At 40.5% G+C, this 20,133-nt stretch overlaps 1 protein-coding gene across 5 annotated transcripts in view; it reads left to right on the forward strand.

The window, feature by feature from the left end:
- Positions 1 to 20,133, forward strand: part of SMOC1 (SPARC related modular calcium binding 1) — a 153,891-nt gene that overhangs the window by 83,628 nt on the left and 50,130 nt on the right. For all 5 annotated transcript variants that reach the window (XM_072338514.1, XM_072338513.1, XM_072338510.1 and 2 more), the window contains exons 4-5: positions 6,405 to 6,504; positions 8,576 to 8,623. In XM_072338514.1, coding sequence (XP_072194615.1) covers positions 6,405 to 6,504; positions 8,576 to 8,623 — 148 coding nt within the window. The remainder of the gene's footprint in view (positions 1 to 6,404; positions 6,505 to 8,575; positions 8,624 to 20,133) is intronic.

Raw genomic sequence — 20,133 nt, forward strand, 5'->3', positions numbered from 1 at the left:
TTGATTTTAAAAGCAGGATTAAAAAGTAGAATGTTGGTAAACAGTATAAACAGCTTTTACTTCCAGCTGCTCACAAATAGATCTGGTCTGTTGGAAGTTGTTTGGACACTGCATCTCTTTAGCAGAGAATTGGCACCCCCAGATTCTGCTCTGCAGAAGAGCTGCGTAGGCTGGTTCTTCAAATGCCTGGGGCTTTGCAGAAGTCGGATCTATGCTGTTATTAGTTTATTCTGGTTCAGTACCCCCTGAGTAGCTCCATCCAAACTCCAGAATCTCATCTGGGAAGCTTACACCAGAGTAGCATCTCTCAGTGATGTTTTAGGAGGAATATCCAGTAAGATCTCCAACTTTGGATCCCTGTCCCAACAAGAATTTAACCAGTTACACTCATTTCAGGGTATACCCTGTATTTGGAGTTGCTTGGGGAAGACTTTTCAACAGTTTCATCCCTGTCATGTAACTTTTATTGCAGACATACTTAAGGTGAAAGAAAAATTTTGATGAGAGGGATAAAATATGCATGAGTATACATAGAATATCAGATGTCTTGCTTGTTACAGCACTCACAGATCTTGAGCTGAGCCTTTTCTTTGTAGATACATACACAGCATGTAGATGTTCAGGCCTTCAGACTTCAAAATATCTGGTTTTGTTTCATTAATGAGTGGAAATGCATGAAATTCTTGTGGGAGCAAGTGACAGAGACAGTGCAGGTTTGGAAACTGCTTTTGGTAGTGCTAACAGTATGTTCACAGAACCTACTTGATCTCTACCAGATTGAGCCTGTTGACTTTGTTTCATCATCATCCTCTTGACTAGAAACCAAATTGCTGTCATGCTGCACTATGAGTGTACACAGAAAACAGTGCTAAGTGAGGCTTTTTGAGTCAGCTGATGTCTACACTTTCTGGCTTCTTGAATTTCAAACAGAACAAAGCTGATTGAGTTTGGGGGCTGGATCTACCACACTTTGGATGAGTCTTGTAGGCTCAAAAACCAGGGCATAGCTGCTCCGGTGTTCTGCTGCCTGCAATGTGTGCTGCATAGGGAGCAGCTGGCAGGGGTGACTTTGCTTGTCTTAGTTCCTCCTACTCTCCTGCAGAAGAACTGGCTCAAAGACCAAATGGTTAGACATAGTAATAGTGGTAGAAGGGAGGAGGGCAAAGACTTTGCTTTGGTTTATGTTTAAATGCTTTGAAGGTGCCCTGTGTGTCTTATGCACACTCCTATAGACTCTTTTCATAGCCTGCAAAATCTAGACTGAAAAGATATGTTGTCACCAGTTATATTGATGGATGTCCAATTTTTCAAGTCAGGGCTACTTCACACATCCACTTCTAGTGGATTTTGTGAAGGGGAGCAACCACCTGTTAGTTCCTTATTTTTCATAATTTTACCTATGCACCATGTCTGTTGCTTCTCTTATTTTAGGAGTCTGTGTAAGACAAGACCTTATCAAACCTCCCTTTTAGCACTGCTTGTACATATGAAAACGTAATGTGAATCTTCAGTGTGGGAGAGGTGGTGGCATTGAAGGCACAGTAGAATGACTATATATATGGACAGACCTGGTAAATTTCTCTGGAAAGTGCAGTAAGGCTATTTCTCCATGTTCCAGTCACTGCGTGAGGAATATTACGTATATAGCAAAAGCTCTCAGTGATTTACCCATAGTAGCATAAGCAGACAGATAAAATTTGAGTTATTCAGATCACAAGGATGCTTGTTTGATAGGAGTAACTTGATTAATTGTACAAAACTGAGGTCATGTACTGTTGTGCAGAATTAGACATGGCTAAAACCAGTTTCTGTTCCCAAGACTGGCTCTCTCCTTTTTGTTGTTATGCTGTATTTTGCATAAATGCCATTCCCTTTCCATGCTGCACTTAACCTGCTGTGATCTGTTCTTCGTAAACAACAGGCTCTATTGGGTAATCTGCGCACTTTCTTTTGCTGCCTAGTGCCATTGGGCTTGTTGCCATGGGCTGAGAGAGACTTGCATTCTTCATAGTTTTCCCCCAAGCAGTTGTTTTTTCAGAAAAGGTTGCTGAGGTTTTTAACAGAATCAGTTTCAGACAAACGAATATGGGCAGGAATAATCTTAACTTTACTCTGAGGGTGTAGCCTTGTGTGGCTTTTTGTGATGTCTTGCTGTTTTGCCATCTCTTTCCACTGTTTAGCTTTGTTGTTTTGTTTTTTTTTTTTCTCTCAAGTCTGCCTGTGTGCGGCTGAGATATAAATATATTTATTTATGGCATTTCTTCAAGGAAGAACCAGTCTAGAGAGTAAAGGAGAAGATTTTTAAAGCACAAATGGGAAGCCTTATGGAAAGTGACAGTATGAGATCATTCATCCTTAATATTCAGAGGCGCTTTTTGCTTCTGAAAGGATCAATGTGACTTTAGCTGGGGATTACTCTCCTGCTAAAAGTGATATCTGTGCAGAGTGTATCTGCTGGCTGTACTCTTGAACGTGGCTGACATGCTTTTGCCACAAATCACTTTTCCCTAATTATATTCGTAGTGAAATTACCGTGAAACAACTGAACTGAACTGTGCATAGATGTGAGGAAAGGTGCTGCAGAAAGCTTTGGTGGGAATATGGGAGTGTGTCTGCACATCATTTGGGAAGAGCTAAATGTGAGCAGGGAACAGAAAAAGTGATGAGAACGGTTTAAGGGATTGAAATCCCAAAGCTCAAACTTAAGTTGTAGGCTGATTGCTCCCTAAAACTGTCAGTAAAAGAAAGGCAGGCTTCTGACAGTAGTCAGCTGACAGCCTGGAAGAAAGGAGGATGCAGTCCAGGTCTAAGCAGTCCTGTGAGATATTTAAACCAGAGCAGAGGAGGGGTATGGATAAATAACCAGCCCCTTGATTCACCTATGTCAAAAGGCTGAGAAGAGAGGATGTGGCTTGCTTGTTAAATCTGACTGGGAGTCTGATTCTGGCATTGCCACTGAGGTGCTGAAGAAACCCACACACTGGTGGCTTTTTCCCTCATGAATTAAGAGGCAGAGATGTCTGCTAGTGACCATGGTTTTGATGTTTTCATATTGTAATGAACAGAATGAAGGCAGGTGTTCATTCATGCAGCCAGTGGCTAGTGTGGTAGCTGCTGTTTAATTTCACACATTGTGATGGCACAGGGGTGTAAGAAGCTGCTGCCACACTCTTAATTTGGGCAGTGGCAGCAGAACAATTTTTGTTGGGCTTATCCCTGGAACTTTTCATCGTCTGGTTGAGGCACAGCTAAGGTGGCGTATCTCACCCCAGCAATATGAAAGTGGTGTTGTCCCGCATATTCAGGGATGCAGGTGCTCGAAGGGCTTTAAACTGCAGTTCAATTTTTTATTATTTATTTATTTATGTGTGTGTAGCTGTTAGTGGGGAGTCTGGAAGACCTCTGATCTGCAGATTTTATTTCTCTGGTTCCCTCCTATGTAACTTTAAATGTTTAGGTGTTGGACAGGTGGATGGCGGCTGGAGATGTATAGCTGTCTGTAATTAGCCTTTCCTGCAGCACTGAGCACTCTGGAGCTTGGTTAGTCATTTTGTTTGTAGAACTGATAATGTCTTTTTCATGTGTCACAGCATAGTCAGCTTTAGAAGATTAATGAGAGGGTTGGGGGGGGAGGGGGAGGGGAGAAGAGAAGTCAAACTCTCTTAGAATAACCCAAATAAGAAACTCGGTAGCCAAAGATGATATTTGTGCATTAAACCTTTGTCATTTCTGCTCTTCTGACTAAAACAATAGTTAAAAATCTTGTTGCTGTAGAAGTAAGATTAGATTGAGGTAGAAAATTGTAATGTGAAACACAACTCGAGCCTAAGGTCATTGGGAACTCATTGAAAAAATGAAAAACAAAACAAAGCACAGCTGAATCTCCAAGGTTCCTTGCTGTTAGGAACTCTGGAACAATTAATACTTTACAATGTCTTATTTTGTCTATGCACAATGCTTAGAAATGGTGCTGGATCAACTTATTGCCTTTACATTTTTCTAAGTTACAACAGGGCTGTATAATTGATGAAGACTAATTCCTGTTTTGTTGTTGTTTGTTTGTTTTCACAACCTTTAAGCTGTAAAGTCTTTAGGACAGTATTCTTATGACATCTTAATGTGTTGAGACCTTTCCAGGTATCATCTCTTAACATCGAGACATTCAGGATAGCCAAGTAAGATTGGAAAGAGATTGGAAAGGTGCTATGTGATACCAGTACAGAGAGGATCAGGTTTCATTTGAGTTATTCACAACATTCCTTTGCCTCTTAGTTGATGTGTCTATCCTAAGTCTGTCAGTAGACTTCTTGGACTTCTCTGCCATTGACTCTGTTGTTTTCTGATGGTCTGACTAAAGGACTTTCAATTCACTTGAATATTTACAAGGTGCTGGCTGTATTAGGAGTTCCAGAAGAGATGATGCTCTCACATTTTTATGTTAAAAAAGTCAGAAACGTATTAAAAAACCCAATAATGTTCATTGTACCTTTGCTTGGAAATACTTGAGTCCAGATGTCCAATTCTGAAAAAGCGATCCAAGATGCAGATACTTCTATAATACAAAATGCAATGATCTTAGTCTTTTTTACTATTAGGGCTCAGATGTAAAGCCAGCATCTTGTGCTGTTGGGAATGCAATAATGTGCATAAGGTCAGCAAAGATAAACACTGAACACGGAAATCCAAGCATTTCTATTCTGTGTATATTAAATATGCCATTGATTATACCAAGCAATAAGAAATACTTGGCAAATACTGGCAAATTTATTGCTAGTTTTATTCATAATTCTTTTGAACAATTTGCAATCAATTTTGTGTTATTTTGAGAGAATATAAAAGAAAGTGCGCAGATAGCAGCACAAGTGGATTTAGTGAGAATATTGTTGATTTTGGCTGCTAAAAGTGAGTTTGCTTGAGGCAAAATGATTGCTTTGTGCTTTAGTAAAATCCAAGATAAACACGTGGTACTGTGCTATAATTGCTCTTAGATCATGTTTTATGTGATACTCAAAGCCTCTTAAAAAGACCATCGTTAAGTCTCTGAACAAACTCTGCTACCTTAGGGAATCAGAGCCAGCTGTCAGCAAGAGGAGGAATAACTACTCTAGTTCTGAAGGATCCCTAATGAAAGGAATGGTGCAAATACCGTATCGCTCTTCTGTTCTCTGGGGAGAGTACTGGAATGGGAAATCAACTTCAGTGAACTTCCTTGGAGGAGACAGAGAATGGACAGAATTCAGTTTAAAAACAAAATTAAAAGGTTTCTGAAGGGATTCAATTTCATGGCTTTATCAGTACTCTATGATGGAGCCATCTCTTGGGTCCATATTAGCTTAAGAACTGCTATATCATTCCAGGATGCTGGTATTACTGATGCACAGACTTGGCCACAACTGAAAGTATGTTTGCTAGGAAGAATTCTGGAAACGGATAGTAGTTACACAGATACCTGTATGATGATCATTTACTTTTGTCTCAAGGCATCCTCAGTTTTATCGAAGTACTGATCACTCTGTGAAAGGTGAGGCAAAAGATGTAATGAGATTTATTTAGCTGGATGAAATTATACTGCCACTGAAATAATATCTGCATAGGCATCACTAAGACTGCACCATTAGGTCAGGATTTCTTTTCTCACATATGAACTAGTCATTCTGGTGTCCTTCCACAGTGATGGAAAGATCTAGGCAATTCTAAATGTTAAGTTCAGATGCAGAGGTTTAAACATGAAGTAACTAAATGTTGTGCTGTGAACCTTTTGGCTTGTGTATCCCTCATCAAATGTTCTGAAATTCTTGTCAATAGTAAAAGAGCAAGTATCTTGCTCCTGCTGCCTGAGTTGACATAGTAACAAGAGTGAGCTCAAATCTGTCTGGAGAAAGTTTGTTAATATATTAAGTGAAATGTTGTGTTTTTCTAGCAGTGTTTACTGAACAAAATGCTCTCCCAACTCCTACAGAGCACTGCTCTCAAGCAGTGGCTGTGAAAATGGGCTGAGGTGGCCTTCCCTCATTCCAACTGGGATGCAGTGGGACTCCAAGGAGAGATTATTTAATAGTGAATAGTAAACAAGATTTAGCAAAGGGTGGGATGAGTTGAGATTTGATCACTGCGTACCCAAACTGAAGTGTTCTCAGCTGAGTTTTCGTAACTTCTGTTATCTCCTGAATTTCAGTTAATGGAGTAAGGAAAAAAAAACTTTCTTTGGGGAGGGAGGTGGGAGGAGAAGGTTTTTGTCAAAAAAAAGCATATCCACCAAAAGTACTCTTGTACGTGAGTTCCGTGCTCTGAAGTATTTCCTTGTGATGCTTTAGAGCTGGGATTTCCACTGAAAAGCTGGATTGTAATGGCAGTGGTGGGTGAGAGTGAGAAATGAAATGCCTGCTCTTTGTTTTATCAAACAGGTACAGTGCCATACCTACACTGGATACTGCTGGTGTGTGACACCTGATGGCAAGCCTATTAGCGGCTCTTCTGTACAGAACAAAACTCCTGTATGTTCAGGTACTGTGGGAGTGGCTTCAACAAATACCTTTTTGATAACCGAAGGGGCATGGGGTGGACATGTCCTATTCAGAGCACTTAATCTTTTCAGGTGACTCAGCCAGTTTACCCAATTTATAACTGCAATTGTTGCTTGTATCTCCCTGTTTGCTTGCTGGCATTTGGAACCTTCAAGGAAGCTTGGGCTGTGGCATTTCCACCTGGCACCAAAGGTACTTGATGTTCTTACAAGGCTCACTGAGAAAAGTCCCTAAGGTAACAGAGTGGAAGCACAGCTTGTGGTTTCTGAGGCACAAGCTGCAGTATTACACCAAAACCAGGAGTCCCCATAGCGGATGGGATAACTCTTATTCCATAAGCTGTACTTAAGAGAAGTGGCTCTCAGATTGCACTGAGTTGGGTTATGGAGTCATGTTGCCTTCAGAGGTTGACAGAAATGCACTCAGACTCCGCAAGTCATCACTTTCTGCACTTAAAGCAGACCGAAGTTTTGTTTCTCCCCACAGTTCAGCACAGCAACCCACAGCTCAAATAGGCTGGAGGAGGGCTTCAGATTTTCGCATGGCCCAAATTCATGGTTTAGATTTTAGCTTTACAGGCTGTGAGCAGAACTGCAGTGGCTGTGGCAAATAGTGAGCACAGGGAGCAGTGGGAAGCTGGTTTCTGCAGTTTGGGAGAATTTGGGAGTTTGGGAGAATTCTGCAGTTTGGGAGACACTAGGATGATGACCTATTGCCCCCCAAAAGAAAAGAAAGTGGGCATAGGCTTGTCTAACATGTTAAGTAATGCCATGTAGGGACTGCTGCCTTTGGCTTCATGCTGTACAGTTTGTACCTCACAGGTATTTGATGCATTTCTACTCTAACACCTTGCAGAGTTTGCCCATTAGGTACAAGCATGGTAGCATTCAAACCTTTCTTTTTAATCCTCCTCACTTTTTTCAGCATCTTCTTGACTGTAGGATGTACTGTGGTAATATGCAAACATAATGACTTGTGTGAGTATTCAAGTTGAGTTGTGAAGATATCTATGGACTAGCGGGTCAAATAAGGTAGCTTGAAGGGGGGTGCCTGGTGTTTCACAGGTACATGGTAAGAAAGTAAGATCTATGCAGTAATTTGGCTTTCATCCACCATTCCAGATTTGGCAGAGCAGATTTTAGAGCATGTTTTTCTCATGTGTTCACTTACTCTTGAGTTGTTCATAAAATCATGTTACCGGGTATCTAGAGTCATTGTGTTTTGTAGAACACTCAGAAGCTAGCCTATGCCTACTAGTATTGTGTACCTGATTCCTACTTGTAATTCAACAGTAGACCTGTGGTGAACTGGTCTGCAAGTTCAAGTGCCTGGGCAATAAAGTTTAGGGCTTGTCTTGACTGGACTCTCAGTGCTGTTAAAGCTGCCTCCTTGAAACTAACTTTAGATCTATTTTTCTGAAGGAACAGTAGTGACAAGAACTGTTCCATAATGGTACATGGAAGAATCAGTTTCCTGAGAATAAAACTGTTTGACACAAAAAAAATGCTTGCTGTGGATTTTTATGCTTTTGCAATAGATTTGTTCAGAAAGCCTTAATTATCTGCTCAAGTTTTAGTGAAAAAAATCACAATGAAGCACTAAAACTGTAGAAACAAGTGCAGAATCATATATATTATATGAAATTTTAATTGTATATTAAAATAAACAGGATACGTCCTATTCAAGTACATGCTGGACCTTATCCAGTGTCTCTTTTCAAATGGCTGTGGATGTCCAGAGCTTGGCTGGAATCAGTTTTCTGGAAATTGTCCCTCTTAATCCCTTTCCATTAGAATACTGCCCCTTGCATTCCCTGCATGCTCTCCCTCACTGTTTGTGATTTGTTCTTCTTGATGTTTGCAAACTTCCTTATGCTGTCCCAGTTGGTTGAAGTCACAGGATCTCTGAATTGTAAACCAGTCTGTTGGCAAGTAAAACAGATGCTCTATAGATTGAGAAATTGACTGTTTTCAGGTAATATTTTCAGGTAAATGTTCTGTGTGATCCTTTGGCATCTAAAAATGTTTCTTTCTTTTTTTTCTCCACTTTAGGTTCTGTAACTGATAAGCCATCAAGCCAGGGTAACTCAGGGAGGAAAGGTGAGTGGAGTCCTATGCTTCAGCAAGTTGTTTTCTAATAGCAAATAGTTCCCCAGCCAAGTCTGTTGGGATAACTTAGAACTAGGGTTTCTAAATAGCTCTATGTGTAAGAGGCTTATGTGCTTTTAGACCTCCCCCTACAGTAGGAGTAATAAGATGACAGTCTGTTTGTGCATTACACTGTGGATGAAAAACTGTTTTCTCTGTGTTAACCAGCTGAGAAATGGTAAATGAAAGCAGAGCTTCCCAAAGAGACAGCAGGTATGGGAGAGCCTTTGTTTGTTTGCCTTGATGTTTGCTACAAGTGTTTCTCAGTAAAATCCCTAGAGATTAGGGATACACTTGCAGTCATGGATGTGGTCTTACATGTACTGTAAAGGTGTGTGGGTTGGTTGTGGTTTTTTATTTATTTTTTATTTTTTATTTTTATTTTATAATTTTTTTTTTTTAACTGATCTGCATAAAACCTTCTGGCCTCTTGGAGCAGACCTACATTGAGACTCATCTGCTCTTGTAAACCTTACTCTTTTGTGCATTAAACATTGGCCATCCTTCCTTTCACTGCTTTCTTCAGTCCTTGCCTCCTCTGGCAGGGTGCTGGATGAGTCACTGTTCCTCTCATTTGTGTATTAGTAGGCCTTTATGTTCACAGAAATAGTCATGGAATGGATGGCCACTGGAGTATACACTGATGAGCAATCAAGTTTGGCTTTAGATGTCCTACATGCTTTTTTTCAATCCATTTTCTCCTTAACTCCCCACTCAGAGTCAACTTTTTAGTTTCCCCTTACACTAGAAATACTGCATTGAGTGCAATCTCACTCCCAGTGGTGAGAATGAAAACAGTTTCCTGGGAGTAGTTCCTATTTAGATATATGAAGCAGGGTTGTTACTGCTAACTCTAAATCAATTACGCCTGAGACTTACAAATGCAGCAAAATGCCTACCTTGGTGCCTAATTTTAGTTTGAAAAACATTTCTATGCTGGGACTGTCACTTAACAGAAATTATGTTCAAAGCAATGATGTATTCTGAACATATCTGCTCTCCAGTCTATTTGTTGTTTATGGTAGCTCAGGAAAAGAAGGTAAGAAGAAAGAGGCAAGAAAAACCATTAATTTAAGACCGAAGGCTAAAGCATTCTTCTTACTTCAGATAAGGATGTGTCTCATAAACCTGTAATTACCTACTAAACCTCACAGCCTGTGTAATTGCCACCTGAACATATTGTTATCATTCTATTAATACAATCATTGCTAGTCTAGCCTGAGGTAGCTCTTGCATTATTTTAGAGTGGGAGTTGTTTGTAGGCTTTCTACCTGAGTAGTCCTGGTTTGTTCTTTTAGAACTAGAAGCAGCTGACATAGAATTTCATAAGAAACAGAAGCAAAGGGAAAAACATCTGAACTTTTTGGCTGGAACATACAGAAGAATGTAAATAGAAGGAATTAATCTAAAATTTGTAACATAAATTGACTGTTCTGCATGCTGTCTGTGGCATCCTATTTCAGGAATGCGAAGCGTGATCACGTGGATGGAGAAATATCCTATGCAGTCAGTAGCTGTCAAGAAAAGGAAAACATTTCCCTTAGGGCCAGCATGCTTCAAGCAATCGTGTAAACTTTATGTCCAAGTGTCTTCATCTGTTGGAAGACTCCATATAAGCCTTTCTCCTCCACATTAGAAAAATTCCTTGCGAGTGATTATTAAATCGTCTGCGTAAATCTTTTGAGATTGAGAAAACTTTCAGAAGCTGAAATAATTTGGTTTAAAATTTGAGGGAGTTTTCATTACTCTTTTGACTAGTGAAAAATGCCTAGTCTAAAAATGAATTTGACTTTTTCATCAACACTTCGTGACTGAAGTTGTGATCCAAAATGGGATTTGTGGTAATGAAACCTGAAACAAGAACAAGCAATCTTGGCTGAAAATAATGTTGGAAGGGGAAAGGGGCTGGCTATCAATAATACCTCCAAGTGCTTTGGCCTAGTTTCTAGAGGTCAATAGGTATGATGGAGGCATGAGAAGATGTGAAGTAATATGTGCTTGTTGTTCACAAGCTGTTTCACTACTGATAAAATGAAATGCCTTTATGGCCATTGGCTTGATATGTAGTTCCAGAAGTGGCTCTTGGGAACTTTTTTTTTGGAGAACAGGCTACAGTGCTGGCGAAACATCAGTTGTATTTTGAAATCCAATGCTCTAGTTGTCCATGTTTTCATTACTGCTTTTGCTGTATGATGTAATTCCAGTTACCCATGCAATTTGCCCTGTAAGGTAATTTAAATCAAATCAAGTTGGCACCAAACTTAAAACTTTAAAATAGCCTGTATTGATTTGTTTCACGTCTGTGAAATGCTCTGTTGTTGGAAGGCAGAGAAGAGCTGGGCCTGGGGAAGTGGTGACATGTTCTTATATGGTAGCATGGAAGCCCAGACTCTCCAGGGCTTGCAATTCAGACATTTACCGCCATTCCTCCTGTGCCGAATTCAGTTTGCTGGAAAGTTTTATAAATAAGGTTGGTCCCTCTTATCCTTGATTCTGTTAGGCTTACGTGACCCAGGTGGATGAGTGCAAAGAAGCGAGGCCTCAGCAAGAATTCTGCAATGTGGCTGATAGTACTGAAGGATGTGTGTGTCCTTGGTGAGCAGTTCCAAAAAAGCTAGCTGATAGCAAGCTAATGTTGGCAGTGAGCACACATGGAGTTCCCAGGACGCTGAGCAGTGCTTTCCTGTGCTGTGTTTTGAAGCAGCAGTTTGCAGAATGGTGTTAAGACTATTTCCATGCACACTTGCAATGTTCATTGCGACCATTTCCTTGGAAATAGAGACAATATTTCTGCATCTGTGGAATTCACTAAAAGAATTCCCAGCAAGTTGTTAGTATCTGTAACTCTTAAACAAGCAAAATCACTTGGTAAGAGTGTCATTTTGCACTCAGGACTTTGCGGCAGGGTGAGACTGAGGTGAGAGGGAAGGCTGTCAGTGAGTGGGGGAGAGGGACAACAGTGAAGGAGGTGCCCAAACTTACCAGGTGTAAATTATAGGGTTTTTTGCTGATGCAAGATCACTTGAACCTTCTATTATTCAATGCCAATTCTTAAACTAATGCCAGGCTAGATCTGCTGTGCATCATTCTTGCTAAGATGTACCTTGTTGGCTTGATTTTGCTTGTTTTGTATTGCCTGTGTCTGTGCCAGCAGACACTCCTCAAAAACAGCTGGCATTATCTATTTGATCAAATCCATTCTATTTGGGATTCTGTTTGCTTCTCATTAAGGGGGAAAAAAAAAGGAAATTGTTTACTGGCTTCAGCTGTGGTGTTGTGGCAGCACTGGTCTGACCCTCCATGACCTCTTGTCCCTTTCATCTCTGAGGCCTAGGACTCAGTGCCAAATGTTTCTCCCAAGTTACAGTTCATCAGAGAGATGAACTGGAACTTGATAAGGTCTTTGTCCTTTCCCTGTCATTCACTGCTAAAACTCTCTGCTTTACTTCCTTGCATGGTGCACTTTGCTATTCTGTACCAAGGGAGATGTTTTCCAAATATTTCAGTCTGTGCCCTTACCAAGATAAGCAGTGATGGAGTAGCACTGCCTCTCAAACTGCTTGGTCCTGCAGTGCCCAGCACTGTGTGCTCTGGTATCCTGACCCTCCAACTGCCATGCAACCCTTTCTGCTGGATCTGCTCTCACTGCCAGCCTCCTGGTGGAAGTGGGTCCCTGTCCTGGTCTCTGTGCTGTAAGAGAGTGGTGAGTCACTGAGCAAATGATTTTGGGTACCAAGTTAAGGTACTCTGGACTCTTTTGAAGTGGTCTGTTCTCTCTCAAGGTAGACTGAGCAATCCTGAAGTGAAAAAGAGGGAGGAATTTTCATACCTAGGAGATGAGGAAGCCCATCCAGTCTGACACATGCTGTTCCTTCAGGCACGTGGAAAAAGTACCCAGGATTTTTGTCAGTGCAGTTTTTCTTGGGTCGAATTAGGATTGCTGTCTGTTACTTGTTCCTGCTTGTGCCCTTTCTTATAAGGAGCTTCTTGCACTAATTCACTCCAGCTGCTGCTTAGTTAGTTTGAAAGCCTCAGAGATTTGGAAGATGCACACTGTCCCCTAGAGTGCTGGATCTCCTGTCTCCCACAGGGAACTTCTTAAAACATTAAGATGCAGTGAAAGGCATACTGGGAGCCAACATAACTGGATTTCTTCACTGCCTAAAGAATGCAGCTTGTCTCTTTCCAGCCAAAGGGAAGTTGTGCCACACGTTTGAAACAAAACAAGCAAACACAAGAATTTATTTTCTCTATCTGTGGAATGTTAAAGCATTAGAACTCAATGATGCAGGCTTGGCAAATTGCAACCAAGAGCAGTGCCTTTCAGTCACCAAGCAGGCTCTAAAAAAAAAAGCAGTCCAGTAATTTTTATTTATCTCCATAAATTCATTAAGTCTTCATACTTGGAACTGGAAACTGAGTAAATTGATAGAGGAGAGAGGGTCTAGAAAGTAGTGAAATGAACGTTTAGGTGAGGATAGTTGTTTGTTACTGATTGTAACTGTTCTAGATGCTGTGTGAGACATCTTGATACTAGTTTTATATCAACCGAATGAAGGAAATGGGAAAGGAAGTGTGGTTCTATAATCAGGGATTAAGAGATGAATCAAGTACAGGTAAATATGGTCTGGATGAAATATCAGTGTCTGTCATTATGAAAAGTATTAAGTGGAATGAACTCTCTTTTTCTTTCATGAAGTCTCTTGCAGTGTATGAAGTTCCGGGCTTGTTTTGACTAGCTTTATTTCCCTATTGCTGAAGCTGGCAACAGCATCTGCAATTCCCTGAGCCTGCGGCAGGTGTGGTGATGTTAGTGGAACGTGAGCTCTGATGGGCCCCACAGGAGGGAAAAGCTGGTTTCAAAAGTTTTACACTTACTGTCTTACATGCAAACATTGAATTCAGTGCTTTGACTCACATTTGGAGTTGTGAAAAATTGGCCCAATCAGTTTGCAGACAGTGTGTGTTTCTACAAGAAAATACTGAAGCAATTTGAGGAACCTATGATGAACAATTTCAAATTCCTGCCAATTACAAATGTACAATTGTATTCCTCCTTATGAAACGGGCACAGAGGTAGGCTCAGTTGCAGGCAGAACCTCAGCTGCAGCTGTGGGTAAGTGGGCCCGCTCTGTGGCTCTCCCTGCTGATTTCCAAGAGTCTTAACTTCCAGAAAATGCGAATGGACTAGTTGTGCAGCCAGTAGTAGCAATTTGAATCAGTAAGGAGCCATTAGTCTGCATCAGTAATTAGACTGAGCAGAAAAGGGTGAATGCTCTCCTCAGGCAAACCTGAGCAGAGGATGGCTTATGTTAATGTAAATTAATGGAAGCATTTGTACCTGGAGACCTGGAAGCTTTATCTGCTGTTGGTAGGAAGTCAGGTGCAGCTGGCACCAATTCATCTGCTGCCTGCTTGTAGGAGGGGGAGTGCTGCCTCCAAGGATTAGTATGTCTCAGAAGTATGAACAGACAGATGATATCTTGACAAAAGCATCCCACTTGGTAGACAAGGCCATCAAGGTGAAACATGACCCAAGCTTGTGACTTCAGACAGTATCTTCTCCATTTTTTTCTGGACTCAAGCTTGGACTGATCAAACCTGAATCAGAGCTGTACTACTATACAAACCAGGTTTCCCACCTCTCTGATCTGTTAAGTAGTTAAAACATGTTTTCTCATGTCTTTATCAGCTTGTGGTAGCTCCATTAAAGACAGAAGTATAGCATGGCCTCCATCAGTGAGAAGAAGGAAATATAAATTTGCTGGGGCAGTGAAAAGTGATGGTTCTAACTGGTGGTCACCATGTTATGAATTTCTTGCAGAACACTGGCAGGTGCTAAGTTCACAGTGCTACTCAGACAATTCTGGATCCCTTGTGTTATTTATTTTGAGATAAATAGTCTCCTAATTTTTAAGCATGGATGAGGGAGAATTTTCAGTACAAAGAATATTCTCTGAACGGTTTGTTTGTGAAGTATTCCTAAGCAAGGATTGACATACTTCTGTCTTTTCTGGGTAGAGTATACACCCACTTGCACAAATTGCACAGTGTGTTTCCATATAGTGTGGATATGCATAGCAAGCCATCTGCTTCCTGAAAGCATCAGATTAGCTGTGAGTTGTGCTGTGTAAATGCTTCAAGCTCTCTGTAAGTGCAAAAGCTTGATTCATCCCACCATGCATTGATAGGGGTAGACCCATAGACACAGAAGTAGTTTCTCAGTCTACCTTGTTAAAATTGAATAGGGGGCAGGAAGAAACACCAATGTGTGCTGCTTTTCAGTAACCTGAGTGAGAATTCTTCCTGGCTGAGGAAGAGCCAGGAGAAACAAGTGCAACAGTAATGCTACAAAGGGCCTGCAAAGGTCTTGGTGAGCCACAGATTAACAATTCTATGGATGGAGTCTATAGCACTTAAGGTGGTGATTAGCTTGTATTTGTATTTCCAAGCAAACTTAGAGTGAGAATTGAAGTTTTCTTCTTCATTATAAAAAATAGTTCTATAAGTATCATTACTTTTAATTGGTAGATTTGTCAGCTTCTAGGTATGAAGAATTGAGTTTAGTACTTACTGTTGTCCCTGTATTGTGTACAATATGCACATTTGCTTATTAAGTGCCAATTAAATCTAACTGTAGTAAGCAAGTAGATTTCACACCACTACCTGTAGTGGATCAATTTTCCAGAGCAGACCTACGTTCTGAGCAGTATTTTCTCATTAATGAAACAGATTTTTTGAAATATTAAGAACTAAAAGAAATATTTAACTTCAAAATTGTTACGTAAGCAGTAGAATTTAAAAGCAATCCATTTGGGTGCCCGCATTACTGATGTGGTCTGAAATTGTTTAGTTTTTTATCAAGGCATTTTCTGAGGCTTCAGAACATGTGTATCAAATTTGTGGCCGGAGAAAGTTTCATTGGCAAGTTTGAGCAGAAAGCAAATTTATTTATTTTTTTAAACGTATATTTTGTTTGATATAATGCAAGAATTCTGCTTTCATCTATAAAGCAACAGTTCTAATCTGTAGGTTAGTCTATATAATATGACTTAATAAAATTGTAGTTTACAAGTGTTATTATAGCAATCTACAGACTACTCATGTCTGTAATGTCTTAAGGACAGCTGTAAAGGTTTTTAAATGATTAAGTCATGGTATTGAGCAGCCTGGTGAGTAGATCTAATAAGCAGGCTAACAATTGATTAAGCAACATCTGTTAAGGTATTATTAACTGTTTATGTGCTATACTGAGGTTCCTGGTGTCTGACCAATTACGGCTTGCAGAGAAAAGGAGTAGTTCTAGGGACGTACTTTGTAGCTATTTGGTCTCAACACCTTTTCTTTTTTTAAGGAGTTGTTTAAAAAATAAATTCTTCATAAGCTCTTTGTCTGGATCAACATGCCAAAATGTCCCAGTGTTATGCTGTATGTTTCTCTAGATCCTTTAAAACAGCATCATTATAACTTTGAAATTAATAGTGCTAGACTTCCTGTCTTCTGCAGTTATTGGTTCTTAAAAACAAACCCGAGGATAAACTGGAGCAACTGATGATTTTGCAAATCAATGAAGCTAGAAACTTTCTTGTACCAGCCTGATGTGACCCTCCTTTGTTTGAGTATTTGCATCCTGTGGAAGAATCTAGACATCTAAACATTTAAACATTACTTTTTTTTCCTTAAATCACAGTAATGCAACAGGAAATGTATTTCAAGTCTTGGGTACAGCGCTTCAGTTGAGCGTGACTGGAAGTGCTTTCCTTTCAGGTCCTTTATCCAATAAGCTCTATGAACATTTCTCTATATGGGAGATAAGCTACAAAATTGTTACAGGGAAACATGAAGAGAGGCAGAGCACATGTGCTTGTAAATAAGGAATGGGGAGGGTGGACAGGCAACCGTGGTCTTTGTTCAAGTTCCTGAAATGGTACCCCTGGGAATGAAAACATAGCTGGAATAATAGTTTCCCTACATGTACTTATCTGGGATTTTGTTTTACACTGACAGCAAGGGAGATATATTGAAAAATGGTTTGATAAAAGGAAGAGATGGGAGGAGCTTTACTAGCAGACTGAGTTTCTTTGGCTGCATCCATGTCTTTTATTAAATGTTAGAGTTCTCAGATTCTGATTGTAGGTGTTGCAGCAAGGCAGTTCTCAAGAATATGGACTTGACAGGTTTCATTATGACTGTTCAGCTACTCACAAAAACAGCTTTAGTTGGTGGTGGTTCTTAAGCTCGGTCTTTTGCTTGTAACTTTGTGGAATGATCCTCCTTCTCTTAAAATACAAATACTTTGAGTTTGAGACTGAGGTGCCGGATGTGCCCTAACTATTTCATTTTTGGTGAACCATGTGTTATTCTATATATACTGATTTCCTTCTCAAGGTGGTTAGATTCCTTGGAAGTCTTTTGGCACAATTCAATTACTCTTCTTGTCTGTCTCCCTGCATTCTTTCCCATCCCTTCTCTCATATAGAAAATCAATTCCTTCATTTTCATAATCAAATATAAAAACTGCTTCAAAACTAAATGTAGATCCTGAAATGAACTAGCTGGGGCATTGTAGTCAGAGAGTAGAGTTGTACTCGCTCAATTAAGTGTCTTCATTCTATTGTAATGATCTTAGATAAAAACAACACTGTAAAAAGAAATGGTGAAAAATATAAGTTTTTTCTTGCTTTCCCTCATTTGCGCATATGCAGTACACACATAGCAGCGAGGTATCCATTCTTTTTGCAGTGAGGAAATGAAAAGGCGTATTGTAAGCTCAAGACTGGTCTGGTTGTCAGCCAGGAATTAGTCCTCTAAAGGAGAAAGGGAGAGGGGCTGGCGAGAGAAGAGGCTTGGGAGGGAGGGAGAGGGGGAGCTGAAAGGGTGAACGTACACTTTGTGATAGGTTCAGTGCACATGGCTAGAGATGCAAGGGGTCTTGTGCTTCCTCAGCATGCAGGTGTCGGTTGAGAAAGGAAGGGAGCTTGTGTTCTTATACATGGCCATGTGTCTGGGGGAGCAGGGTCAAAAATTTAGACTATTTACTTAATCCCTTGGAACGGCTTTTTTCTCTTCTGTTTTCTTTTTGTGTTTAACAGACTGCTTTACAGGGGACACGTGTGGTAATTAACACATGCAGCTGTAGGGCTTCAGCCATATGTCTGAATTTCAAATGGCCATTGATCTGGGAAATTTGCTGCCGTCTCCATCCCCCACTTGTAGGCTATATTCCTTGAAGATGTAGGGGAATTTATGGAGCCTTTGTCTTGAAAAGACTAGTGCTGGAAGGAGAGGAGGAAAGGGAGTGTGTGAGTGATGTTGTGGAAAGAGCAAAGAGAGACTGAGATTCTAATCACACTCTTCGTGCCCCTTGCCCCAGGCCACCATATATTTCAGGTAGCTACTAAAACATTCCCAAAGTTAGGAATCTGATAATTACTCATAAGAAGCTTTCACAACAATCATTACTTCTTTCCTCTTTCTGTGCAGCAATCTAAGATCAAAATCGCTATATCCCTTATATCCTTGCTTGCTTTTTAGACCCTTGCTCTCTTTTCCAGACAGCTACAACTGTCTGCCCTCTTACAGAGTCTGAGAGCAACCAGGAGGGGGTTGGTTATGGACTCTAAGCAGCCTTTTGGGAGAGGTAGCCAAGGGGGGATAGGTTTGGGGTTGGGGGGCGAGGGGGTAGGAAGAGTGAATAGAAGCTACTTCACATCAAAGCTGAGGGTCCTCAAAGTAGACGTCTGATATATTGTAGGTGGAATTAAATCAGAGACTAAACAAAAATCGTATGGTGGTTGCTGCTTTTGTCTAACTGTGCTCAGGCAGCTGCTAACACTGCTGTAGGGCTTTCTGCATACTGCTGTCCAAGTTTGGGGCAATGTCAAGTGCTAAAATCTTGTTATGAGACATGGTATTCTGGAGTGAAATTATTGTTTGTGCAGAAATTTTATATTCCCTGTTTTATTTCAAATGTTCTCAAGGCAGAAGGATCCAAATGGAAAATGATTCAAACATGATAAACGGGGGCTTAAAATCCTGCAGTATGTATCATACTACTGGTACTTACAGAGTGAGATGAAAATGTATGTTTCCACCAAATGGGAAGCTATGAAAAAGACTCTCATCTTTCACTTCTTCAGTCTCATTCATGTGAGTATTCAGAGAGAGCTGTCTGTTGGTGATTCCTTGTTTTTGCTACTCAAGTAATTTTGGCATTATGGAGGTGTTTCTGCTCTGGGAAGGAAAGCACATTCGTAACTTAAAGTGCACGCTCCAACTCTTGATGAAGGGGGATTGTCATCTGTTCAGCCCTTATAATACCACTCTTTTCTGTGTTCTGTCTCCACTGTCCTTGTCTAGTTCCAGGGCTGCGTGGACCAGACATGTACCATGCTGACTTAATTCCTTTTCTCCCTTTGTTACTATGGACATTACTCCTTTTTGGGACAAGAATGCCTAATGTCCTCTCTGCAGATTGACATGAGCCTTCTCAGTGAAGGCCATCAATTGGTCCTCACTGCCAGCTGTCATTATCCATTAGGAAATAGGCCACGACTCTTCAGGTAGTTGTGATTTTTGGTAACAGGCTTTTTTTCAATGCTGTGTATTATGACAAGTTCCATAAACTGTCTAGTTAACTTGGATCTTTTAGCTCTTCTTCCATTTTCCCTTAGATGTGGGTATCAGTAGGGGGATGACTTTAAACTTTCAGAGGACAGGTGGGTGCATAACAGAATGAAAACTATTCTTTGCTTCCATAGGGAACCTCTTTCTGTAGCCTTTGTGGCTTCTTTAGGTTTGAAGGTATTGTGATAGCTTTCCTAAGTGTTGTACTTGAGCTTACTACACTGAAATTAATGCTGCTATATAAGATAAACAGCCATGCTCAGTGGCTGGTGCAGGTTCTCTTACCTTTATCTGTTCTGAATGTTGCTAGAAGCTGTGAAACTTCAGTCTGCTATGACAGGCAGTCAGCAGTCATGTCTGAAAACTTTCCAAATGACAGAAGCAGAGCCTAGAAGCTGAGCTGGGGCTTCATGTCCCATTCCTCAGCAGGTAATAAAACTAGCATTCTTTAACTGTGCTCAGGTGACCGGTGAGGATGGGCTTTTAGCTTGCACGATGCAAAATTTTATGTTCTAAAATTGTCTGCTGCAAAGTAAAAGTTAGGTACAGAGTTTGAGAAAACAAAAAATCTTATTTCTCTGGCTTCAAAGTTCATTTATTACTGACAAGTTAGAATAAAACGGAGATCGCACAAACTTGAAGCTCCTTGCTTTACTGCCAAGTTAATAGCATTGTAGTTGGAACCTTTGCTTTGGGAGAGCAAGATGTGAGATTCTAGTTTGAATTAGATAAGTGCCCTGAATACTAGCTTTAATTATTTTCAAGTACTTGCTTTGTCTTCTTCTTGGTAACATGCCCATATACCTGAGGAAGAACATGTTTTGGAATGCTGCATT

The sequence above is a fragment of the Excalfactoria chinensis genome, chromosome 5, assembly GCF_039878825.1.
Source record: "Excalfactoria chinensis isolate bCotChi1 chromosome 5, bCotChi1.hap2, whole genome shotgun sequence".
NCBI classification, from domain to species: Eukaryota; Metazoa; Chordata; class Aves; order Galliformes; family Phasianidae; genus Excalfactoria; species Excalfactoria chinensis.